The sequence below is a fragment of the Pongo abelii genome, chromosome 13 (assembly GCF_028885655.2).
Source record: "Pongo abelii isolate AG06213 chromosome 13, NHGRI_mPonAbe1-v2.0_pri, whole genome shotgun sequence".
Taxonomy (NCBI): Eukaryota; Metazoa; Chordata; class Mammalia; order Primates; family Hominidae; genus Pongo; species Pongo abelii.
In genome coordinates this window covers 17,966,289-17,993,935 of record NC_071998.2, presented here as the reverse complement: position 1 = coordinate 17,993,935, position 27,647 = coordinate 17,966,289, and the positions used below count along the sequence as shown (strand labels likewise).

General features: G+C 39.4%; 1 protein-coding gene across 1 annotated transcript in view; it reads left to right on the top strand.

The window, feature by feature from the left end:
• The window catches only part of LOC100443657 (contactin-associated protein-like 3), a 234,210-nt gene that overhangs the window by 13,315 nt on the left and 193,248 nt on the right, over positions 1 to 27,647 (top strand). Inside the window, 1 exon segment of the mRNA XM_024252621.3 lies at positions 11,328 to 11,438. Coding sequence (XP_024108389.2) covers positions 11,328 to 11,438 — 111 coding nt within the window.

Genomic DNA, 27,647 nt, shown 5'->3' with positions numbered 1-27,647 from the left:
TTCATTTGATCTTCAGTCACTGATACCCTTTCTTCCAGTTGATCGAATTGGCTACTGAATCTTGTGCATGCGTCATGTAGTTCTCATGCCATGGTTTTCAGCTCCATCAGGTCATTTAAAGTCTTCTCTACGCTGTTTATTCTAGTCAGCCATTCGTCTAATTCTTTTTCAAGGTTTTTACCTTCTTTGCAATGGGTTCGATCATCCTCCTTTAGCTCAGAGAAGTTTGTTGTTACCGATCATCTGAAACCTTCTCACAACTCGTCAAAGTCATTCTCCATCCAGCTTTGTTCCGTTGCTGGTGAGGAGTTGCGTTCCTTTGGAGGAGAAGAGGCGCTGTGATTTTTAGAATTTTCAGCTTTTCTGCTCTGGTTTCTCCCCATCTTTGTGGTCTTTGATGGTGGTGATGTACAGATGGGGTTTTGGTGTGGTTGTCCTTTCTGTTTGTTAGTTTTCCTTCTAAGAGTCAGGACCCTCAGCTGTAGGTCTGTTGGAGTTTGCTGGAGGTCCAGTCCAGACCCTGTTTGCCTAGGTATCACCAGCGGAGGCTGCATAACGGCAAATATTGCAGAATGGCAAATGCTGCTGTCTGATCCTTCCTCTGGAAGCTTCGTCTCAGAGGGGGACCTGGCTGTATGAGGTGTCAGTCCGCCCCTACTGGGAGGTGTCTCCCAGTTAGGCTACTCGGGGGTCAGGGACCCACTTAAGGAGGCAGTCTGTCCGTTCTCAGATCTCAAACTCCGTGCTGGGAGAACAACTACTGTCATCAAAACTCAGTCGGAAATTCAGAAATCACCTCTCTTCGCGTCGTTCATGCTGAGAGCTGTAGACTGGAGCTGTTCGACCATCTTGGATCCGGACCTGTCTATTTTCTTAGCCTTATGAGCTTTGTCAAAAGAGTGCAGCTTCTTCTGGTTTTTCTTATGAGTATACGAAAAACCTCTTTGATTGCATTTAGCAATGTTTGAAAGTCTTAATTTGTTCTGGGCTTTAACTCACTTTGCTTTATATTGCGTCCTTTTAATGTTCCTTTTCATTGTAAGTATTCCTTTTTTTTTTTTTTTTTCTGATACGGAGTCTTGCTCTGTCACCTAGGCTGGAGAGCAGTGGCGCAATCTTGGCTCACTGCAACCTCTGCCTCCTGGGTTCCAGTGTTGTCCTGCCTCAGCCTCCCAAGTAGCTGGGATTGCAAGTGCCCGCTATCATGCGCAGCTAATTTTTGTATTTTTACTAGAGATGGAGTTTCACCATGTTGGCCAGGCTGGTCTCAAACTCCTGACCTCGTGATCCGCCCACCTTGGCCACTGCGCCCAGCCTCACTGTAAATATTCTTTCCTTGGTTACTTTGCCCATTTCTCTCTTCTTCAGTGGAACATTTTTTTTCTGGATTTCATTTGGGTAGCTTTTCACATTTGATGAACGATGTTGTCGTCAATCATAACAACAGTGTCTCTTTGTATAGTGGTTGCTCGGAGGTCTACAAGGTAGTATTATGTAACATTTCCCATTGTGTTCTAAATACTGTTATCTTTTTAAGTTAAAAAATTGAAGTTAAAGCTGCCTCTAAAGTCACACACATAGCTTGAAATAATAGAGTTGAAATTCAGACATGAAACATACTGCCATGAGATAACGCCTGCTGTTTTCCTAAAGTTTTAAAATTATCTTTTCGACGTCTCAAATAAACATTTGTCTATCGACAGGGCTCCTTCCTTGGGCGCAATAAATTCTAAGATGTTCTGGTTATTATTTTCTCAAGGATTCTGACGCTGCCACCTTACTAACCATATTAGAACCAAGTACAGAGCAGTGAGCAAGGTCTGATAATCTGCAGGTTTATTACTTTGGGCTGAAAAAAATCTAGCTGATGTCGGTGGTCTTGCTGGGATCTGTCTTCAGAATGCAATTGGAGTGCATCTCTTAACCCTTACTTCAGTATCACTGAAGTTCTCTTTCTTCAGCTCCCAGATGCTCCGTAGCCTGCTCTGGCCTGTGAGGTCATGAGGTCCCTTTAAGATGTTATAAGTTGAACACAGTCTTCTTTCCATCCCTCTGTAACATGTCTTGGGAAGAAGCCATATCCTTTTCATACCTTATATTCTCATTCAGACCCTAATTCTGTCAACTCTCAGAGATGCATCGAAAGAATTATTATTATTTATAATTTTTTTAATTTTTAATTTTTGTGGTTACATAGTAGGTGTATATATTGATGGGGTACATGAGATGTTTTGATACAGGCATGCAACGTGAAATAAGTGCATCAAGAAAAATGGAGTATCCATCCCCTCAAGCAATTATCCTTTGAGTTGCAAACAATCCAGTTACACTCTTTAAGTTATTTAAAAATGTACAATTAAGTAATTATTGACTATAGTCACCTGTTATGTTATCAAATAGTGGGTCTTATTCATTTTATCTATTTTTTTTGTACCTGTGGAAAGATCATTTATTGCCGTTTATTAACAGCTCATCTTTCTCACAGCTGTGGATACATTCATTATAACAATTATTAGTGATGATATCTCCACATGATTTTCTTTTTAAATTATATGCACCTGTGTTGTTGTATTTTTTTCTGTGTCGTGTCTAATGTCTTTCTGCAGGACTTAATTTTGTTATTTGGTTTCCTCTCTTTCTACTTAGCAGTAAGTCTCAGAAAAAATAGGTTTGTCTTATTCTCATATTAAAAACTTTAGCCAAAAATCTATAGTTTAAAAATAGGTATTGAATTTATCACAGAAGTATAATTTAACTACATAGCAAGAAATTTAGAAATAAAAGGAAAGAGAACAAGATCATCTATCCAGCTTCCTCAGGGTAAAGGACCTGATCTATGTTGAATCCCTTCTGTGTTTCCAGAGCTGTGTTTGTTGGATTTAACACCCATTATCTCATCTCAATCCAGCAGATCTCTTTGTCCATGATCTTCTCATATGCAGATTTTCCCATCCCATCTCCTTCATCTCTCCACGTTTCAATAGTTCTTATATTTATTGTTGTAATGACTGTAGAGTAGGTCATCAAATTAAGATGCTTAAATTTATGTAAACTTGGCCAGGCGCGGTGGCTCACGCCTGTAATCCCAGCACTTTGGGAGGCTGAGGCGGGTGGATCACGAGGTAAGGAGATCGATACCATCCTGGCTAACATGGTGAAACCCTGTGTCTACTAAAAATACAAAAGAAAATTAGCCTGGGCAACAGGGCGAGGCTCCGTCTCAAAAAAAAAAAAAAAAAAAACTACGTAAACTTTCCTCTAGGTCTTCATTTGTGTTGTGTCTTTTGTAGTTCTCATAGAATAAAGTCCTTGGTCCTGGTATGTTAAAATTGGTAGCTATTGTTATAACTTTATATTTGTAGCGCCGTAAGTCATTTGAAAACACGAATGTCAGGAGGTATTCAATGTTCCTATGCTGGGTTTTCTTTAACAAGTCAAAATGTCATCTTGAAGGAGAAACAATGTGTAACCCCTATCTCCTACCCCCTGTAAATTCTAATTTATAGAATTTAAACCTGTTTCTATGTGTCTTCTTCCAAGCTTCATCTGTTCCCACAGGTAGACTGTAGGAATTGTCTGTCATGCCCTGGGAACCAGACACTCATCAGCTGGTCATGCCAGTCTCTCTTCCTCATCCCAGAATCATCAGTCAGCAAGCAAGGCCCCACTCTTGGGAGTGAGGTTTCCCTGTTCCCTCTCATCCCCATCTGCCACCGCACGTGGCTGCTGTGTGGCCCCCCGTGAGTGAGGTGCTGCTCCTTCTCCAGAAGTGTAATTCATTTTCCGTGAGACAGACCTCAGTATTTCAGAAGAGTAAGTCTTAATGGGGCCTTCACACATGTGAGAAGACTTCAGAGCAGAGACAAAACTTGAGTTGAGCCCTGAAGATAATAAATGATGAGAACTCACAGACAGGAGGGGCTGCAATGTCATCACGTGAGCAGTCAGGGAGCGTTGGTGCATGCATCCCACATTCAGGAAACAGTGAGAAGACCACTCCGATTAAAGGAGGAAGCGCATCTGAGAAATGTGTAGGGGATTCGGCTGTAGTGCAGAGAGTGACAGGAAACAGGTGATGGAAGGAATTGAATGCCAGGACCTGAAATTTGAATTTCAGGACAGGTGCAGTGGGGATCCACTGGAGCTGGTTGATATGGCTGTTTGTGTGACTTGCACTCAGCAATAGTTTAAAACCGTTTCTGCTCTGGTGATATGTAAGGTGTGTGTGTGGCTGGGGACAGTCAGTAAGTAAACATTGGCTGTAAGGATTAGTTAGGTCGTTAACATGAGGACCTACAGTGAGATGATGATAATGATAATGGAAAAGCTGCCATATACACACAAAAAGTACGTAATCCTTGGCAATTTATTGGCTGTAGAGGGAAGATAAGGGTGGGGGCTCAGGACAGTGTACTTATTGAGCATTTTTCAGTTTCAGGTGACCAAAATCTAAGATCAAATAGGCTTGAACAATAAAGGGAACCAAAGTGTCTTGATTGAAGCCAGGCTGAATTTAGGTAATCAGATTCTTTCATCAGTAGTTTGCCTCTTTCCTCCTTGCGGTTTTATTTTCGTCTACAACTGGCCTCATTCTTGGGCAGCTCTGTCTGTGCCATAGCTTCAGGCATACCGTTTACCAGCTTAGAAGCGTGACTGTTTTCCTTTATTTCTGTTCTTAGCAATGTTGAGTTCTACAGATATTATGCCTTTATTTGTTTATTCTACTCAGTAGGATAAGCTTCACAGGAGCAGAGACTTTTTCTGTTGTTTATGGTTATATCCCCAGAACATAGGGGAACACCTGGCACAGTATAGATTTTCAACAAATATTTGTTGAATGAATGAATGGGTATTTCTCCCAAGAGTTCAAGCTGAAAATCCCAGGTTCTGCTCTTATTCATTCGAAAGTCCCAGGTTCTGTTCTCATTCATTCAGCGTGGGCTTCTTGACCATCCTGGAACCAGTCCTTTCCAGTAGGACAGGCATGGCGTTCAGTTGCCAGGCCTGAGTCGTGTGCCCGTGCTGGCCCCAGGTGGTAGGGTGAGCCCCCTTCAGACCCCATGGAGTGAGATGTGGGGAAGGCAGTGACTGAAGATAATCGAATGGAGATCAAGACCATGTAAAACAGAAGTTTTTATGTGGAAAAAAGTAGATTTTTACATTGACCATCACTGCTTATGTTCACGGTGAGTAAAATGTGCTTTTTCCGAAGCATTCTCTTTAGATAGCAATGCACAGATCAATTCAGATTCATAACAAGATGAACTTTCGGTACCTTCTAAATAAAAGCTTTATGTAACCTCTCATTAAGATAATGTTAAGGTACATTAAGAACTGAAAAGACAGGTGATAAAATGGGAAGAATGGAATAGCCCTGTATCCAGATGAACATCCAGACATGGCCTAAAGAAGGTATGGGCACCCCCTTCCCTGTTTGTGATTTGATTCCCGAGGCCATCCTCCCTACTGACTCAATGTGTGGAATCAGAGAGAAGCCTGCTGCTGTGGAGTTAGTGAATTTGACCTAATCAAGACAGTCTGAGAAAGGACAGGAATCTTTTTGTTTCTTTTTGTTTTCTAAAAAAGAACAAAGAGGTTTTCTGTACATCTGTGATAACACAGTAACCATCTGTTGAACTCTTTAATAGTAGGCTTTGTGTTTTTCTGATAATTCGAAGCTGGTTAAGGTGCCATCCCCTCATATTAGCAGTTCAGCGGCCCCTTCCCCTCTCCTTCCATCCTTAGGTTCCACTGACACAGTGGTTAGCTCCTTTCACAGTGAGGAGCAGATGCAGCTGCAAGCATGGGCAGAGCCACAGCCTGGAAGAGTGGCTTAGCATCACGAAGCCCTTCTCAGAAGGAATTGGGTATCTGTGCGATTCAAAGGGATGTTAATCCTATTTTCAGTGGAACTCTCCTGCATTTCCCCTAAAATATCCAATATGTAATTCCATATAAACAGTGTGTTCGTTTCCTATGGCCCTTGTGAGAAATGCCCACAAACTGGCTGACTTAAAGCAACAGAATTTATTCTGTCATAGTCTGGAGACCAGAAGTTCTGCATCAGTATCCCTAGTCCAAATTCAAGATGGGCCACACTCCCTACGGAGGCTCTAGGGGGACATCCATTCTTCGTTTCTTCCGGCTTCGTGTGTTTGCCTGCATGCCTCACCTTGTGGGTGCCTCACTCTGGCCTCTGCCTCCATTTTCACACCCTCTTCTCTTTTGTGTGGGGCTCTGTTCATCCTCACCTTTATCTCTCTTACAAGGGCAGTTCTGGTGTTATTTAAGACCCAGCCAGATAATTCAAGATAATTTCCTCATCTCAGGGTCTTTGATCGCATCTGGAGAACCTTACCTTCTGAAGTAACCTTCTCAGGGTCCCAGGATTGGGGCATAGACATATCTTTGGGAGCCACTGTCAGCCTGTCCTAACACATGGTAAGATTCATCTCTGATAAAGGCATTCAACCACAAGTGCGGTGTGGTTTGGTCTTTTAATAAAATCCTTTAAGTAATACTATAATGAATTCGGAGCTCCATCCAGAGATGCCAGGAGGTGTCCTCATTTGAATGTAAAACTCCTCCCCATAGGATCAGTTTTCGCCCCTCCTTTTGGCTTTTCCCATTTCCTCTGCAGATACGGACAAAATCTGTCCATGTATTATCCATGCATTCTTTTTTTTTTCATTCTTATTATCAGATCCCAGAACAATGAATTGCTGTTTGAAAATGCGTGGTTTATGTTTATCTTTTCCAGAAGCACTTTTATACGCATCTCTCCCTAGTAGTGTTTGCTCTTTCAGAGGCTGGTTTTGTTCCTAAGCAATTAAGATGCTTCCCTGTGTTTTGGAATAAATAGTAGTATCTAAATATTTTGCTCTTCTGTTTATTTCCTATAACAGATATTTACACATCTCCCTCCCATGTTAGATTCTGGACTTCTTGAACCTAGAACCATGTCTCTCTTTATGCCCCATAATGCTTTACACATGGTAGGTGCTCAATACACTTTTATTAAATAAGTGCAAGAATTAATATACTCAAATGAAATGCTGTTTTGAAAAGTATATCATCTCTGTCTTAGGTAAGGGCAATTCCTCAAATTTATTTTTTAATCGTTTCATATTCATGTGGTAAAAATTGTCTTAAACTAGCAGATCTGTGAATGCAATGTTGATTTGTATACAGGAAGCCCTTAGGCTAATTTTAATCTGCTGTCTTTCATGAACATAATACTAAGAAATGGTTTCTGTCCCAAACCCTTCATAGGCAGCATGCTGGGAATCACAAAGCATCCTGGGAATACTTTTCAAGGAGAAGTGGGAAGCTAAGAGTGATGCCAGGCAGGGGTCAGGGGACAAATCAAGACCATAGAGTGGGGAGAGAGGAACCTAGGCAGAGCTGATCACCGAGACTAAATCAACAAGCCTAGGGAAGTGCAGCAAGCCAAAAACCCTCTGGTCTAGCGTGCATCTTCAAAGTTGTCCCTTGAGGTGGCTGCATGGAAGGTGGCAGGTGGGATCCCCTATGGGTTTATTTCTACTTCTCTCTCAACCATTGTTGAGCCTTCAGCTGAGTCATCAACCCATACTGTGTTTTTTCTCTGCATTTTCCAAATGCTTCTCTTCTTCAAACCTGCAAGTTTTAATATGAATCCAGTTGTTACCCAGTTCAGCACAGGTGATTTTTAAGGAAGTCCGCCATTTTTGAACAGATATAAAATAACCCTGCATAAAACATTTTATATCATTTTTCAACCATGATCTTCTAGGAGAACAATAATATAAAATACACCTATGTAGCAATGAATCTCTGCCTTTAGATGGTGAGAATAAATATGAAATAATCAATACTTGTAACATTAAGACTCTAGAACCCTCTATATTGAGCCAAGCACATGGAAATATAGTGAATCTTAACCAGATTTCCAAATAAGCTGAGGAAGAGGGAGATCCAGCCCCTGTAACACTTGTGGGGTACCCACTGTATTTTCCCCTCTGACTCAGTAGTGTACAATTCTTTCTAGAAAGAAAGTGTTCACAGAATTCAAAATGATAGGGAAAAAACAATAAACTTAGGTACCAGATAAGTTCTTATGTTCTTTTATTTTATAAAATTTAGTGCCTTTCTTTCTTTCTTTTTTTTTTTTTTTTTAGACAGAGTCTTGCTCTGTCGCCCAGCCTGGAGTGTAGTGGCACCATCTCGGCTCACTGCAACCTCCGCCTCCCAGGTTCAAGCGATTCTCCTGCTTCAGCCTCCTGGGTAGCTGGGACTACAGGCACGTGCCACCACGCCCAGCTAATTTTTTGTATTTTTAGTAGAGACGGGGTTTCACCATATTAGCCAGCATGGTCTCGATCTCCTGACCTCGTGTTCCACCCGCCTTGGCCTCCCAAAGTGTTGGGATTACAGGTGTGAGCCACCACGCCCGAATTTATTGCCTTTCTGAAGGGCAAGATTTATTCAAGTCTGTGCCAGAAATTTTCTTCATTACAAGGTGACTCTTTGGCAGACAGATGCTGTTGACTCTTGAATTTTCCAAAGGTGAAATGGAAAATTTCAGTAATTTTGTTTCCAGCTGTCTTTACAGATTTATATTTGGACCTTAATCCTATTGGAAATCATCTGAAACTCGTGAAACACACAATTGGAAAGTTAATTAGGGAGAAACCAAGGGAAAGAATAACAATATTATCTATTACACCTATTTAGAACATTCTCTTGAGATCTGGTTATTATTTTTATTAGAGATGTGAATCTGTGATACGTCTAGGCCTCTTGTGTTTGAACTTTAATAAATTGTACTCTGCTAACTTAGGAAGACTAAGTTTAATTAAATATATTGGTTAATGATAATTCTCTTTTATGTATTTAGTAAATATTCAGTTGAAGTTTATTGAGAATGTGCTATCTTTCAGATTCTGCGCTAGGTGTAGAGCGCACGAAGTTGGGAAAGACTTTTATTGTGCCTTCAAGAGCTCATGATTCCACAGAGAGAGTTAGACATGTCAGCCAGGAATCCCAGGGACACATGAAATGCCCAGTGCTGTTTTATGTATTGCATGATACTGCAGGACAGAGGCATCATGAGAACAGCTATCATGCTTTTCTAATGTAAGAATAGATTTTATCCAAAAAATGTCAACGCTACTTTAGATGTCCTTGGATTTGTTTTATTCTTTCCCAGAAAACAGAGAGAAAATAACATCAGGCAGACAGGCTTAGGAGGCACTATTCTCTGGATGATGTCCTTCCTTCTTGGATCCTGCTGTCCACTCGGGGGCCATGTGGGACTTGTCTATAGACGGAGCAGAGGCTTAGTTGCCTTCTTGTACTTTAGCTTCTTCACAGTTTTAAAATGCCTTTTTAGAAAATGTAAGTAAAATTCGTAACCAGTTGGATTCGTATTTATCTATTTTTCTTAGCCCACTCTGTAGCATCTTTGCTGACATCTGAGAATCCTGACTGCACAGGGTCATCCAGAGAGCATGTGTGCTGGGGAAATCAAGAAAGCCTCTCTTGTGGCATAGACACTGAGGGGGACATTTAAGGAAAGCGTAGAGAAAGCAAACCTTTCTTAACAGCTCTGCACATTTCATTGGCTTCTTGCTGTGTGAAAATATTGGGTGATCTTCATGCTAAAGATGTTAAATGCAATTTCTTAGCTAGATTATGCTGCTCTTTATGTGTAAAAAATCACAGGTTCTAGTGTCTGACTCACCTATATAAATGTAACATTGTCACTTACAGGGAATATATAGAAAAATGTTCCTATATCAAATACCCTGAATGTTTTACCAAGCAATGAAATACTGTTCTCCCTATTGTAGAATAGATGCTTCACAATGAGTTACTGAGTTTTTCTTTTGTCATGTGTTAAAGACATGTCGCTGTATTCATGGCAATGCATGCTTTTAGAAAAGCAGGTATAATTCCAGTATTTCTTTATGAAATGGTATTCACTCAGGCAAATTATGTGCACTTAATTTTCTTTCTGTTGTTGCAGTATCATGTACTCAACCAAACAAATCAGGAGAGACCCTGAATTACCTCTTATCTATCTCACTGAGCATAGTTGACATTTTGCTAAGTTGTAGCAATCTAGTTAATTCTGGTTGCCTTCTTTCTGTGACTTAACAAGTTGCTCACAAAGAAAAAAATTGTATACAAAATATGCAGCTCAGAATCATCTAATGATATATTCAAGGTATAACATTCCTCTTTCACAGAAATATCCTAATGTGTGACAGAAAACTTATGTCTAACATTATTAGATCAATAACCATGCTGGAAGAGGTAACCTTTTTATGAGAAAATATATGACATGCCTGAAAGTACAGTGATTACAGGATTGGACTGCGGGACTCAGAGGTAACCTCTGGGTTGCTTCTGTTACCCATGGCTACGCATAGGAAAAGAGCTACCCAAGGTGGGAATGGTCCCAGGGGCTCCTCAAGTTTGACGGTGGGGAACACCAGGAGCAGGAAGGCTCTGAGGGTCCTTATGGTCTTATGACAAATAAGGTGATCTGGGTCAAACACTACTTAACCCCCAGCAATTCTTTTAGACCAGAGCTGAAGCAATAGAGAGTCACCTTGAGGTAAGGGTGACATGCAGGGGTCCTTGGGTTGGAAAGGCAGGGCAAATTCCTGCAATGCTCAAGTTACCAGGCAAAAAGGAGGAGCCTCCATCTCCCGTAGGCAAGTAGCCCCCAGTGATTCCCTCTGGAGAGGTCTACAGAGTGGGCTTTTTCCAGTTCATCACTACAGGTGTTGCCTTTCATGGGTCCTGGCTTCACGCAGGTAACTCTGAACTGAACACCTGGTGCATTTCACCTGTCCCATCCCTCACAGGTTCTGTGCAGGGGCACTGTGAGAATTTCTAGCCGCTATTAAGGTTTGGGCACAGAATTCACACTACCTCTGTGTGTGTGTACCTAAAGAACCTAAGCATCAAATTGAGTTTAAAGTAGTGTTGGATGGGTGATGCACCAAGACATCTTGCAGAATTGAGAAAATGTGAGACATTAGGGAACTTTGAGGGCTAATGGACCTGTTTTATGTCTTCATTATGTTGGAGGTTATAAGGCTGAATGCATTTGTCAAAATGAATAGAGCTGTACACTTTAAAAACATCAGATAAATTCTCTGGAATTTTACTCTCTGTAAATTATACTGCAATATAAATTTTAAAAATTGTAAAAGATTAAAAAAGGAGTGATGATTGCCATACATCCTAGAATATATTCATATGTATTTTTGGACTATTATTTCTGCCAAGCTGCAATCTGAGTGTTAACCATATCACGGTATTTTTCCCGGCAGCTGACTGTGATGCCCCACTGGCCTCTGCCTTGCCTAGGTCATCCTTCAGCAGCTCCTCAGAGCTGTCCAGCAGCCATGGCCCGGGGTTTTCAAGGCTTAATCGAAGAGATGGTGAGTCTGCCTTTTTCCTTGTATTGCTCCTTGGTGACTCTCATTGGATTTTCATTTAACAAAATAATTATAATTGATTAATACTTTGCAGAAGGAAGTAAAATTCGGAATAAGCATATTTGTTCACATTTGAAACTCCAAGAATGTATTTGACAGGAATAAGTTGATCACTTCGGCTTTCTGGTCCTGCTGGGTTTCCCTTGGTACAATCTTTGTGTGCCCTGAACAAGTCACACCTGATTTTGACAGTGTTTGAACTCTTTGTATACCCCTTGCAATATCTGAGTATTATTTATCGAAGACCTTAGATTCTGCTATGTCCTTTTTTTTACCTTGGATTCTTTTGTTCTGCCACAGTATACATTTTGTTGTCCCAGATTATTTAATTATCCCTATTTGGATGAGAAAATTGGCGAAGTAAAGAAGCGTTTAAAAAGATTTTTATTATGTTTTAGCTACAACTCTTAGTTTATTTCTTATTATGGTGGACTTGATTCTCTCTTTAGCATCCACTGTAGAGAAATAACCATGTAATGGTTTATTCATGCTCCACTGTGACTATTCCATTTATATTTGTAAACATATCTCATGAGGAGTGTGTTTCTTTTACGTATGCTTAAGCAGAAGTGTAGAAAATTGAATGTTGTCTTGCTGTGTAAATTAGAGGGAACTTTAAACACCAAATACATTGTGACAAGGAATCATCCTGGCGTTTTCTGAGCACAAACTCAGATAGAACTTCTTTGAATAAATTCTCAGAGGAAATTAAATTTACACTATTAATAAAATGTATTTGTAGGCATATATTAAAAAGATTGAAAAGTGTCTAGTGTATTTTATATAATTATGCTTTCCTATTTTCTTATTGCCGTTGTTCTTTTTTTTTTTTTTTTTTTTTTTTTTTGAGATGGAGTCTCTCTCTGTCACCCAGGCTGGAGTGCGGTGGTGCAATCTCAGCTCACTGCAAGCTCTGCCTCCTGGGTTCACGCCATTCTCCTGCCTCAGCCTCCCAAGTAGCTGGGACTACAGGCACCCGCCACCACGCCCGGCTAATTTTTTTGTATTTTTTTTTTTTTTAGTAGAGACGGGGTTTCACCATGTTAGCCAAGGTGGTCTGGATCTCCTCACCTCCTGATCCACCCACCTCGGCCTCCTGAAGTGATAGGATTATAGGTGTGAGCCTGTAACTGCGCCCAGCCTTTTTTTTTTTTTTTTTTTTTTTTAACTCCATGTTGCATTTCTTGGTGTTTTCTGTATTTGAGCACATTTAATGCATTGCACATTGGACCAAATAAATACGTTCTGGCATTTGTTATAGGCAGTATGGCTATGAAACATGAACAACTTAACTTTTCATTTTTCTGTTTATTTTTCTTAAGTCTGTGATTTCATTTGTTGCAGAGATATGGGCTCTGTTTTGTTACTTTAGGTTCTATTCCTGCAGAACCTCAGTGGATGGTCATTATCACTGAAACAGTGACTAAGCCTGGGCACAGGGGGTAAAGGAAAACAAGAGCAGTCTGAAGCCGTAGCTCTTCTTGATGTCAAATCATATTTTATACTAAAGTACATGACTATGAGGATTCTTTATCATAGGGATCATTTTTATTCTTAGTTCATGTTCCTGTAACTCATTGTGCAAAAAAGCATATCAATCTTAATAAAATTTATTTTCATGTTAATGAAGTTAGAAAAACAGGCTTACTTTAGTTAGCTATCAACTGAGTTTATTACAAATTCATTGTTGTTGCTTTTTTTAATTGGTTTTGACTTTTTTCTTCTCCCTCATGGTAGCCGGGAGTATTCATCAAAGGAGTTCCAAATTGGGAGTGATTTATTGAAGGCTATAGATTATCTCTAGTGTTTTAATATCCTTTATTAGATTCAGAATGGTCTATGGAAGAGTGACTGAACAAATGTTCTGATCATAAATAATTAAACTAACAAATAATGACCCCCCTGTCTCAGACATGAAAGCCTTTCTCCAGTGGAGTGTAAAGATCTCAGAGCTAAAAATTAACAGGCAGAAAACAAGTAGTTTCCCAGTTGTGCAGCCCAGTGCCTTGTACCCATGTGATGGAAAGACGCCATGGAAACAGCTGCGATAGTTACTCAAGCCTTAGCCTGAGGGGTGAGAGGGGAACAAGGTAGCTATGCATCCCATCTGTCCCAGTGTAAAGAATCAAAATGGACTTTTTGGAGGTGTCTTTCTTCATGCCTCTTGGATACCGCAAGTAAACTAGTTCTTCCATGCCACTAAATGATGAACCCGTAGGCCGAACAAGTTAATGCACTTTTATAAGCAACGTATTTAATTCCCTTTAATGGGGAAGACTCAGTTTTTCCACCAAAGGTTTCATAAGTTATGAAGCATAATCCAGAATTACTTTCAACTTGTAAAAATGTATTATCATGAATATTGCACAGATTGGATTATAACTAATTAAATATGTTTTTGCTTTCTACATCTTCATAGTTAGAATTTCAGTATAACCTCTAACATGGTATTGGCTAATTTGAGGATAAAGTGACCTGTTGTAAATTTATTTATTTATTTATTTATCGAGATAGAGTCTTGCTGTGTTGCCCAGGCTGGAGTGCAGTGGTGCAATCTCAGCTCACTGCAAGCTCTGCCTCCTGGGCTCAAGTGATTCTCCTGCCTCAGCCTCCCGAGTAGCTGGGACTGCAGGTGCCCGCCACCACACCAGGCTAATTTTTGTATTTTTAGTAGAGAAGGGGTTTCACCATGCTGGCCTGGATGGTCTCAATCTCCTGACCTTGTGGTCTGCCCGCCTCGGCCTCCCAAAGGCGTGAGCCACTGCGCCCAGCCGACCTGTTGTAAATTTAAGAGGCTAAGGGTCAGTGTGCATTTCTACACCTTTCACATTGCATCACTTGAAGCTAAGAAGAACTCTGTGGTATATTACATGTAAAAATAAGACTGAAATAAGCTGACAAAGACTTAGGGCAAAAAAATAAGGTTTTGAGTAGAATTGAAGAAAACATTTTGATAATAATATCAAAGAAATTCAGAGATGCCATTGAAACCATTTAATTATTTTAACATGTTTGTTATTCCTTTTTCTGTAACTTCTTCTAACACTAATTGAAAATTTCATAAATTAACCTATAGTTTAAAATGTTTAAAATATGAGAATTCAAATGATACACTGGCACATAGTAAATTCTTAACATTTTAAAATAAATAATGAATGATCTATATTAGGAAAAGAAATGTTTATATGATACACACATACAGTTGTAAAACTTGGTTTTCTCCATGATCAACAATTGGCTTTCAGAGGCAATTTAATTATGCAATGGTTGTCCTTGGTTTTATTATACTTTACAATAAATGGATCGATGCTTTGTTTAGTTGACAAATACAGACATAGGTGAATTAATTTTACCTTTTTCCTTAGGCGTGAATTCTCCTGTGCTTATAGCTGTGTCTGTGTCAAATGAATTTGTGAAAATATAATCTCTTATTTTAGACAATTTCAACAATTAATAAACACTGTGAAGGTGTTATTCCATGACTGTTTGAGATGAAAAACCAGCCGTTTTGGGTATCATTCACATACTGGCTAAAGACATACATTTATTTGTGCATTTGCTGCCCTGTGTCTCCTCTGCATTTATTATATTAGCAGTTTCAGTTTAAAGTTTATTTTTCTGTAATTCAGATTCCTTGCTTCTTATGCTGGTTGTCATATGAATATGCCTTTCTAAGATTAGGATAAAACACTCTTCTTGGTGTTTTCTTTCAGTCCTATCTTGAGTTATTTTTAATCAAAATGCTAGGCTGAGGTCAACTGATTGTAATTTGTTTATAAGGAAAAAATGGAAGGTGACCTGAAGAATTTTCTCCCCTCCCTTTACCCAAAAGTATTTATTCTCATTTTGAAATGAGAAATTCCTTCAGAATTTCCCAGGATCAAAGAGGGCTATCTCACTGACAGCTAAGACCCTGTTGTCTTCATCTGTAACTTGGCTAGTCTTGTCCAAAAGAGGCCTCCTCTGGGTTGGAATTGCATTTAGTTTTAAAGAAACAATTATGCAGAAAGTGCTTCTTCCATCTTATTAAAATTTCAGAGTTAGAAGAAAAGGCATCTGAAGTTTCCAAGTAGAACTATAACAGACCTAGTGTTTTTGGTATCCCCATAAGTAAGCATTCTAGCATAAGGGAGGGTTTGCTGGTTGCTCATTGAATGTTGTCTTGGCCGCTCACAGACCAACACATGATGAGTGTAAGATAAACTCTTTGGTCTAAAGAGAGAAAACATAAGAGTCTGCAGCTGTAACATGTCTGCTGACCCAAGCTGGAATGCTTTAGTGTATTGTGTCACCTAGTGAGTTTTAGGATTTCCCTCCCCACTTACAAGTTTTCCACCTCAGGCTAAAGGAATGTGGGATATTAAGGAGAATTATTAAGAGAGAAAGGGCAAGTATTTGGAAATGCAAAACCTAGACAAGGTGGAGTGATTTACCAGAGTCAGAGAGGAATTACTGTCATATTAATATCAACATCATTATGGCCCACACGCATCTATCATGCTCTCGAGTATTGTGTCCAAGGTCCATAGATGGTCACTGTCTTATTATATCCCTGATCACACCAGCTTCACCAGACTTTCAGGTCACCCAGGGGCAACATCTCTGAGACGGCAGAATATTAAGATAATGGAAAACAATAATAAGTTATGACAGTGTGGGAAAAACATGAAAAAGATTTTATATTCTCTCATGATAGATGTAATTCAAGATGCTACTGCAATAAATTAAAAAATATATATGCTTTTTTACGAGGATAACCCATGTGTTTTCATGGTCTAACGAAGTTAGACAGCATTGTTATTTGTGGCTTGACACCTCTGCAATTGCTCCTTTTTAAAGTCGCAAAATGAACGTGCAATAACTAACCATGTGTTAGACCGAAGGAGAGTTTGAGAATTTTTTCAAGGGGCCTTCACTAATGAAGCAAGCTGTCTTATTTGGGGATCTGTAAGCAGCAAAGAGAAACATTGCCTAAGACATTTCTGTTGAAATGGCGTAAAACACATGGATTACTTACTTCTTCAGGGGTTTTAAATACTTGGAAACAATGCAGTGAACACAGATATTACTGTGAAGAACATTTCAGCCAATGAGGTTACAAAATGGATGAAACTGAAGAAGTGTCTTATGTTTATAGCTTCTCACCTGAAGAGATTAACTATATGGGTGGACCTCATCAACATTCGAAACTTTCTTTCCAAGAGGTTTTTCCTGTAGAATTTTAGGACTTTCTGGGAAGATGCATGACAGATGCATGCCATTGTTGATGGTGTGGGTCATTCACTGTGGAAACTGCCCTAATGAGGCCATTATGCTGCCTATTTGTGATATTTGGTTGTGAGTTGATGACAATATTGTAGAGAAAATAGACAAGCTGTTGAAAAATTTTACAGGTTGACATCAATTATCACTTAGAACTCTTTTCTCAATTTTCTGAGTAAATGAGAATTGTGTTTAAAAAGATACTTTCTGCCTCATTTCTTCTCCAGTTATTTGGAAAAAGCTCATGTACTGATTTCTTAGGAGAAGAGGAAAGCAGGGAAACTAGAGGCAGGAATTTGTGCTGCACACAACCTAGCCACGACTCTGGGTGCACCAGCCCTTCAGATCTGGGCAGGTAAGCATTTGCCCAGGTATCAGGCTGCCTGTGTGGCTCCACAGAACAAAGATGGGGAGGCAGAGGCATCAGCTTCTCTTGTAGCACAGCACACAGCCTTCCAGGAGTGGATACACACTTTCTTTCTATTATTAGCACAAGTAATTATCTCAACTCAATAAAAAAAATAGCAATCTGTGCCTGATTGTCCTGAAAATGTTTCATTAATTTACTTGTATTCAGTGAATATAAAACCATAGTTGGTGGTTTTTCAGTAAGTACAGAAAACATATTTGGTGGGTGGTTTTCCATGCAGAGTGTAAATATTGTAGGGCCAAAGTCTTAGTTATCTGTTTTTTTTTTTTTTTTTTTTTTTTGAGACAGAGTCTCGCTCTGTCGCCCAGGCTGGAGTGCAGTGGCGCAATCTCGGCTCACTGCAAGCTCCACCTCCCAGGTTCATGCCATTCTCCTGCTTCAGCCTCCCAAGTAGCTAGGACTACAGGTGCCCGTCACCGCACCCGGCTAATTTTTTTATTTTTTGTATTTTTAGTAGAGACGGGGTTTCATAGTGTTAGCCAGGATGGTCTCGATCTCCTGACCTCGTGATCCACCTGCCTCGGCCTCCCAAAGTGCTGGGATTACAGGTGTGAGCTACCATGCCCAGCGTAATTATCTTTTTGATGGAATAAAACTACAGAGGATAGATTCCAGTGTCAGTAAGACAAAGAGTTTCTGCTTCTCTGAGGAAGTAAGTTTGCTATTTAGACACACAGAGAAAATGGTCAAAAGTTGCTTTTATAAACTCCAATAATGAATTTTTTTACATTAGCACCTTACTCCATGAAGACCACAGTGTATGAATACAAAATAATACGTATGAATGTTGGATGATTTGTGGAAAAAAATCTGAGAGTTATCACTCCCTCCTTTTTCCAAATTCCGTGTATTGTCTCTTGAAACAGTTCGTGCTTATGATTCTAATACATCATTTCCATGGATCTGCCCCTCAATTTAGTCTCTTCATGTCTCACTTGGGTTATTTTGAAAGTCGCATGATTGAACTTCAACTTTTGAAGCTTTCCCTAATTAAATAAATGCTTAGCAAAGTCCTCAGCTAATGTTCTTTAAAGTGCTATTCTCTTCTTATTCCATGCTCAGTTGATGAATCTCAGACACTAACCCCATAGAGCAGTTCTCAAATTCACAAGCCACCTAATGCCCCCTGCCATATGTAGGAAGGTGGTCTAGTAAATTTTGGAGTAAAGGCAATACATATTTCCCAAAATCAAAATGTAAGATCAATTACAATTCAGCTAATATTTAATTAGGATATAAGGCATCTCAGTGAATGCATTTTTAGGTTTTGAAGTATATAACTTTTTTTTTTAGATTTGTACTTAGCTATTCTTACTAAATTTCGGAAAGTTCCTGCTTTATGGAAATGAATCAGTGACTGTAAATGGTTCTTTGAGGTATAAAAACAAAGATAGTAACAGAAATACAAATTTCACAATCTGGACTAGAAAACATTACTAGTGACCACAACTCAAATACAAATATAAAAAGCATCTTTATTAACCTGGGGTAAAAGCTTCTCTGCGTGGGACAGTTTTCCTCAGGCAGCTGAACAGGTGGTGCGGGATGAATGTTTGAAAATTGGAACTAACTTGGACGCACCCATCCCCATTTTCCACGCCCACTGTGCACTCCTGCCAGATGGGAACATGATGTCGTATTTTCAGTCAGTTTTCAAACAAAACGGGGATAATCTAATATTTTCTGGAATAACCATAGAATAATGTTTTCCAATGTGAAGTTGGTGAATTTTATGAATGAAAGAGAAGCAGATATTGGATCCACACAGCCATCATGAAGGTGGCACACCGAACATCAGAAACTTCTGTGCGGGACCGGGCGCGGTGGTTCACGCCTGTAATCCCAGCACTTTGGGAGGCTGAGGCGGTTGGATCACCTTGAGCCCAGGAGTTGGAGACCAGCCTGGGTAACATCAAAACCCTGTCTCTATTAAAAAAGAAAAGAAAGAAAAAAAGTTTCATGCCATTTTTATGGACTAGGAATGTCTAAAATCCATCACAAAGTTAGTATTTTGCTTGGAGGGGCAAGTAGAATGAGCTTTTGGAAAGTTTCTTTAACAATTCTTTGATCTAGTAATTCCTGAAAACCTTTGAGGCTGGCGAAAATACTTTTTCATATAGGGATGAATCATTCTGTGAGTCCTGGCGTAAGTCAGCCGGAAACTCATGATGGGAGCTTTTGATGAGGGGATATGAGGTTTAAAAATGGAAATAAAAACTTTCTTCACGACACTGATAATTCCTATAAAGGCCATTTCTGTGTGGGATGACATGTACAATTAACATAAATGACCCTGCTTCCAAGCTCACTGAAATTTTTCGCCAGTGCCCTCAGACCTCCGTCTTTGCTCCTAACTCAGATTGTCTTGAGTCTTCTGTGTAGAGAAAAGGGGATCATTGCAGAGCCTGTGAACCAAGGCATTAATCTTCACTTCTGAAGTCCAAAGGCATCTCTTGGTCTGAGGTAGAAAAAGTTTGAAAGGGAATTGAGCAGGCTAAAGGCGTTTTAATTTTTCTGTTATCTCGCAGACTAGGAACCCTCAGCAGGACTGCATGATAGGATGCATAGGGAGGTGGGGACTGCCCTGAAGCTCTGCTCTCAAGCGGAGCCTTGCTGGTGGCTTAATGGAAGTCTTCACTGAAGCTCAGGGATCTGAGTGTGCACTCTCAAGTGTGTAGTGGAAAGGAGAACACCAGTCTCCCAGAGCAGCCTGCACGGCATCCTCATTGTGGTGCGGCACATTCAGTGACAGGACTGGACACCCTGTGGCAGCTCTGGTGGCTGGTGAGGACAGCCCCAGTTATCCAAGGACACCCTGAGGTACCAAAGGCAGGTGAGCAAGACCATGTTCCTGCCTGAGGTCTGGCAGAGGGAGGAGAAAGGAGCACCAAAACGTTGTGCAGGGCACTGTCCCAGCCTGGGATGGGAGGACTTGGCTCCGTCGGCAGCAGGTCGCCATCCCTGAGGACAGTGCAGTGCTGACCTCTTCTTGGGGCCTGAACACACTCCCCTCCCCACTTTACCAAGGCAACTAGCAAAGGCAGAAGAGACTAGAGTTAACTCTGGGGATGATGGGGAAGTAAAAGAACCCCTGAAGGAATTTTCAAGGGGCTGTGACCAATACAGACACGAACTGACAGGCTTATCCCTTAACTGGACAGAGACTCCTGCTGTGACTACTTTCAGTCTCTGTATCAGTCGGAATTCCAGCTCCTACTAGAAAGCTTTCTGGGTTATGGAGAAATGAAGTTACATTTTCCCTCATGAGTTTGTGATTTAAAAATTTATACCTGCAGAATAATTCCGATGGATTTGCTCAAGTGGCTTTTGTCAGGGTTATAGTCAGTATCTTCTCTAGCCTCAAATTAATGTGATGTTGTTAAGGATGACTTAAAATTTTCTTTAAAAGTCTGAAACATGATGCAGAATGCTTGCACCAGAAGAGTTTTACATTTTCCCCATGCTTGTACTTACTAGAGCCAAGTACAACAAAGGTGTGGATTAAAACCCATGATGCAGGGAACTCTGACACTTGTGATACCATGGATGAACCTGGAGGACATTATGTTAAGTGCAATAAACCAGGCACAGAGAGACAAATACCGTAAAGTCTCACTTACATGTGGAATCTAAAGACAGTGCTCACAGAAGTAGAGAGTAGAATGGTGGTTACCAGAGGCTAGAGGAGAGGGTGGATAGGGAAGGGGGAGATGTTGGTCAGTAGGTACATAGTTTTGGGTAGATAGGAATAATAATTTCTGTTGTTCTTTTGCACAGCATAGCAAATATAGTTAATAATAAGTGTTGTCTGTTTTGAAATAGAGGATAACTATTCTCACCGCTAAAAGAATGATACATATTTGAGGTGACTGATATGCTGATTAGCCTGATTTGGTCATTTTACAGTGTATGCATGTATCCAAACATCACATTGCACCTCATAAAAATGTACAATTATTATTCATCAATTAAAAATAAAATTTAAACATGGGAGTTAGCACACTTTTGCTGTAAAGAGACAGATGGAAAATGATTTTGGTATTGTGGACCATGTAAGGTCTCTGTTACATTTCTTTTTTTTCTTTTTTCTTCCTCTGTCTTCCTTCCTTCCCTACCTTCCTCCTCCTTCCTTCCTTCCTTGCTTGTTTCCTTCCCTCTTTTTTTCTTTTCCCCTCTTCTCTCTTTTTCTTTCTTTTTTTGAAACACAGTCTTGCTCTGTTGCCCAGGTTTGGAGTGCAGTGGCAAGATCACAGCTTAGTGTAGCCTCAACCTCCGTGGGCTCAGGTGATCCTCCCACCTCAGCCTCCCGAGTAGCTGGGACCACAGTCACATGTCGTAACACCCAGCGAACATTTATATTTTTTGTAAAGATGGGGTCTCATTATGTTGCTCAGGCTGGTCTTGAATTCCTGGGCTCAAGCAGTCCAGCCACCTCAGCGTCCCAAAATGTTGGGATTACAGGCCTGAGCCGCTATACCCAGCCCCCGCCCTCTTTTTTTTTTTTAAACACAATGCTTTACAAATGTAAAACCATTCTTAGTTCTGTGGCTATATAAAGCAGGTCATAATCTAGATTTTGGCTGCCAGACCTAATCTAGATTTTTACTAAGCCTGCATGCTAAATATGTCTGGCACTTTCCCTTAAAAAGCTCTCATAGCATTTATCACATGCCAGTGTGCTTACTAGGTGTTTGTAGACTTTTCTTACACTTTGTGCAATTCTAACTTCCTTGAAGGAAGAGTGCTATCTTATCCTTAGTGATTAGGGATAAGCTTGGAATCATCCAGGCTCTACCCCTTACTAGCTGTGTGACTTTGGACAAATTCCTTTATCTCCCTGAGTTTTTGTTTCCTCAGTTATAAAATGGGATTAGTAAAGTACCTATCATGAAATAGTTAACTTGAGTAAAATAGGTTGTGAAGATTAAATGAATTAATACACATAAAATAGTTAGGTTATGTTACACCAATGTTCAGAGCAGGTGTATCCACAAGAGCCAAAAGAGAAACAACCCAAATTTCCACTGATGGACAAACGGAGAAGCCTAGTGCAGTGTAGGAAGAAAATTCTGGCTCGTACTGTAACACGGATGAACTTTCTTTTTTTTTTTTTTTTTTTTTTGAGATGGAGTCTCGCTGTTGCCCAGGCTGGAGTGCGGTGGCGCGATCTCGGCTCACTGCAGGCTCCGCCCCCCGGGGTTCACGCCATTCTCCTGCCTCAGCCTCCCGAGTAGCTGGGACTACAGGCGCCCGCCACCTCGCCCGGCTAATTTTTTTTTTGTATTTTTAGTAGAGACGGGGTTTCACCGTGTTAGCCAGGATGGTCTCGATCTCCTGACCTCGTGATCCGCCAGCCTCGGCCTCCCAAAGTGCTGGGATTACAGGCGTGAGCCACCACGCCCGGCCAACACAGATGAACTTTCAAGACATTATGCTAAGGAAAATAAGCCAGACACCAAAGGACAACTACTACATTATTCCATTTATATGAGGTACCTAGAGTAGTCAAATTCATAGAGACAAGAAATAGAATAGTGGTTTCCAGGGGCTGGTAATGGAGGTTATTGTTCAGTGGGTTCAGAGTTTTCATTTGGGAAGATGAAAGAGCTCTAGAGATGGATGGTAGTGATGGTTGCACAACATGAATGTACTTACTGCTATTGAACTTTACATATAAAACAGTTCAAATGGTAAATTTCATGTGATGTGTATTACCATAATTAAAAAATTAGTATATCATCTGATCCAAAGTAGCTAAAATCTCCTGAGTGCTGCTGAAGCAAAAATTATAATTAGTAGATTTTTTTTATTTGTTTTGTTTTGGTTTGGTTTGGTTTTTGAGATGGAGCCTCGCCCTGTCACCCAGGCTGGAGTGCAGTGACGTGATCTCGGCTCACTGCAACCTCCGCTTCCTGGGTTCAAGCGATTCTCCTGCCTCAGCCTTCTGAGTAACTGGGATTACAGGTGTGCGCCACCATGCCTGGCTAATTTTTTGTATTTTTAGTAGAGACGGGGTTTCACCGTGTTGGCCAGGCTCAAATCCTGACCTCGTGATCCGCCTCGGTTGCCTCGGCTTCCCAAAGTGCTGGGATTACAGGCATGAGCCACTGCGTCTGGCAATAAATACTATCAACAGTGGGAGTAAAAGTGGCAGTTAAGCACGTTGTTTCACAACATCTAGCTCAGAGCCATGACAAAGCAAACATTAAATAATATGTACAGATGGAATTAAACTTAAGCTTCTGTAGTAGAATAATTCAGAATAAAACATGAAATAATGCCAGGTAATGTCAGTTGTTACCAAAGAAATGTCCAAACTCTGAAAGAGCTTGTTAAATTAGGTTATGGCAGCCCACGGTGCAGGGGAGGGGACCATCAGGTGATGTTTAAGTAGTTTACATGGACCGAATCCCCTATGGTTCCATTTAAATTGGCCACCGCACTGCCAGGCATATGACATTGGCAACTTAAACTCGACGGAGAAACCTCTAAGAATAAGATTAATGCATTTCTCATTCTCTGTGTCACAATTATTCAATTTAAAAAAACAGGAAAATATCAAAAATCTTATAATGAACTGGCTGTACCAGTTTTACCTTCTATAGTATAAATGCAATATGGCTTTTGGTGCATTTAAATTAATTTTATAAGGAGTCCCAATCAGCTGATGAGTAGTTTTAGAATTGTTCCTATAATTGCCAACCTGGAGAGCTCTTCACTATTTTATTCATACTTCACTGAAAATTAAAGTTCAATTTTATCCCTAATTTTGTACATAATGTGTTGTAAAACATCACCATTTGGGATTATTCCTTCCAATAGGATATATATGTGTATTTTCTATTTATAACTAGCTGACACAGGACCATTCTCATAATCTCATTTGATTTTTGTGTTTGTCAGTAGATATAACAATCTCCCTTTGGTTCAGATTGAAAAAACATAAAATGATGATGATGATGATGATGATGATTGTTGACTGTGCTGATAATTCTTTGTATACCATTATTTTAGCTTTAAACTATTTTAAGTGTGGTCCAATACAAAAGCTGCTTAAGTCAGATACCCCAGTCTCTATGATGTGATTATTACGTATTACATGCCTGTATCAAAATATCTCGTGTACCCCATAAATACATACACCTACTACATACCCACAAAAATTAAAAGTTAAAAAGGAAAATAAACCGGAAAAAAGTCAGATTTTTCAAAAATTTTACATTTCATTATATTTAGAAAACTTAGCTTTATGGGGTTTTAGAGAACATGGTTTTTCTTCCATGTATTTTTTATGATGCTCAAAGTTGCTAAGTTTCCACATATTTTAGTAAGAATTAGCAATGCCCTGAATTCCATAGCTTTCATAAAGAATTGCCTGCGTACCATCTCATCACCACCTCTTTCCTGTTAAAGGAAAGCAATAAGAAGATATTCTGTAGTTAATTTAGATTGCTTGCCAAAATAGTTTTAAACTGATTTGTAATTTTTCCTAAACCAGAATGAGGAATTGTATAAAGTATTAATATATATGAAATTGTCACACTGTGTTTCAGACGCTTAGGAAATGTAGAGAAATTATTGTAAAATCATTTTAGAAAAGATGTTGCAGCGAGACGAGGACAGAAGTCTGTGAAGTGTGGTGAGGCGGGCCCAGGGAAGCCAGAGGAAGGTGGGGAGCCTACAGGATGACCTGGAGCCAAAGAAGAAGGGCCCAGGTCCCAGGGTCTCTACAGCACTGCCGGCCTTCCAGCCAGTTTTTCTCAATCTTGCTGTCATATCCCTCAAGGAAGTAAGCGGACATTGTAAAGAGCGAGTAATTATAGCACAACAAAAATCAAAACTCATGATTCTGGAAAGCATTATCAGTAAAAAATGGAGAAATAGTTGACATCTCTTCATGTTTCCTCTAGAAATTTCTGATTATGTATGTATACTCTTCCACTCTAATATCCAAACAGCTCTCTTACTTCTTTATGCAAAGAAATGTGAAAGAATGAAAAGGTTAATCACAAGTGTGTGATTAATTTTGTATATATAATTTTGCAAATTAATAGATTTTAATGTGTTCAATAAATGTACATAAATACACAACACGTATGTATGTATGTGTGTGTACTATATACTAAATATATACTATATGTATGTGTGTGTGTATATATATATATATTTAGAGAGAGTCAGTGTGTACTTAATAGTCAAATCCAAATTTCAAGAACTTTATATTTTATATAATGGCACCCAGTTTTCCTGAAGCTGAATGTATGTGTGTGTGTGTGTGTGTGTGTGTATTCAGTTGCAGGAATATATACATATATATGGTCAGTGTGAGTGTGTGTGTGTGTGTGTATATATATATATACAGACACATATATGTCAGTACATATATGGTCAGTGTGTGTGCATATAAACACATATGTCAGTACATATACACATATACATATATGTCAGTACATACTGACTATATAACTGTATACTGACTATATATAGTCATAGTCATATATACTGACTATAGTCATAGTCATATACTGACTATATATGTCAGTATATACATACATATATGTATGTATACTGACTTATCATAGGTATAGTCAGACTGTATATATTCAGCTGCAGGAAAATTGGTGCCATTATATAAAATATGAAATTCTTGAAATTTGGATTTGACTATTAAACCTGACTTTGTTGTCATTAAGTTTACATTGATATTTCCTGGAATTGCACATTGCTAAATTTTTCTGCAAAACCAAGATTTCTAAAATATGATGGGGCATTTGATACAAGAAAAGGCAAATAAAGAAAAAGTAGAGCTCCATTTGTCATTCTTCTTAAGTGTCTCCTTAAGAAAACTATGTGATCCAAAGTTATTTAGACAAAAGCTTAAGAAATAAAACACTTAGTAACTCATGCTAGTACTTGATTATTCTTTTGCTTATCAAGTTTTCTTCTTTTTATGATTATTATACCTTTAATTGCAAACATTCATTGGATTGGCTCAGTAGCATTTTATGTGAGACAACTTTCCATTTTAATAAGTACATATTCTCCTTCGTTAATGTGAAATAGAAGTGCAGGAGTAGGGATGAAATGGATAATTTTGCTAGAAGCAAATTGAAACTGGCTAGGCAAAAGCATATATGTATTTTGCCCTCTTTTTCTGTTTTTAGAAAGTGCTTGCATTAACTCTCTTTCTCAGCCAGAAGCGTTAGTTTATTAATGATTCAGAAGGGCTTTCTTTATATATTGAAAACCATGAACTCTCATGTGCAGAGTACAATCAGGGAGCAAGCCCGTGGATTTGAATGGAAATTAACGTTGGTGTATGGGAATGAATTTCATAGACAAGGATAATTTAGAAACCTATGTGATAAACTGCAAACACAGAGCAAATGGAAACATACTGGATCTTTTCCCTCCACTCCTCATATTTCTCCACTATTCAGATGTCCTTCCATGTGATCATGCTTTCTTGGCACACTGACTAGGTTCAGTGATTAAGAGGCAGAGAAAATAATTACTGAATATTTTTAATACAAAATGAATAGCTCAGGATATTTGTAAGGGCTTTTCAATATCAAGATATTTATTTCCCACATTAGAAAGTATAACTCCAAATGAAAACTTAGCACCATAGTTTAAAATCATATTAATAAATAAAAGCAAAATTCTTACATTGGGGAAATGACCCATAAATGGTTTGTTATAGCATGTGATCTTTAACTACTTGAAATTTCCACTATTCTGCACAGTGCAATATCCCAAAACAGAATAGGATGTGAGATTTCATTGTTTTGTATGAGGAATCTAGAGGAAAGAAATTGATAAAAATGTATGCAATAATTTAAAAATATAAAGAGTATCAATCTCTGATAGAATAATGTAAGTGTAGCAAATATTTAAGATAACTAATCTAATAAGAATTAAATTCCCCTACATTTTTCTTCTCCCTTCCCCTCCCCTCCCCTTCCTTTTCTCCTCCTTTCCCCTTCTTTCTCCTTTCCCCCTTTCCCCCTTTTTCCCTTTTTCCCTTTCCCTTTCCCCGAGTAGCTGGGATTACCCTTGTCCCAAGTAGCTGAGATTACAAGCACACACCACCAGACCCGGCTGATTTTTATATCTTCTGGTACAAATGGGATTTCACCATGTTTACCAGGCTGGTCTCCAACTCTTGGCCTCAGGGTATTTGCCCACCTTGGCCTTCCAAAGTGCTGGGATTACAGGTGTGAGCCACTACGCCTGGTCCCCATTTTTCATAAAATCAAAATTCTTGCATATTCCCCTCCTTAGTTTATAGGTCAGAAGCTACACTAAGCTTCCCAATGTGCCTAGGTGTTAGATGTGCCAAGTTACATATACAACAAAGGGCCTGAAAAGTAGGACATTAGTACAACAGAAAATATTTTGCCTGAGGATATTGTTTACTGAATTTTTTATCTGTGCCTTTTAATAGTTCTTAGAACTAG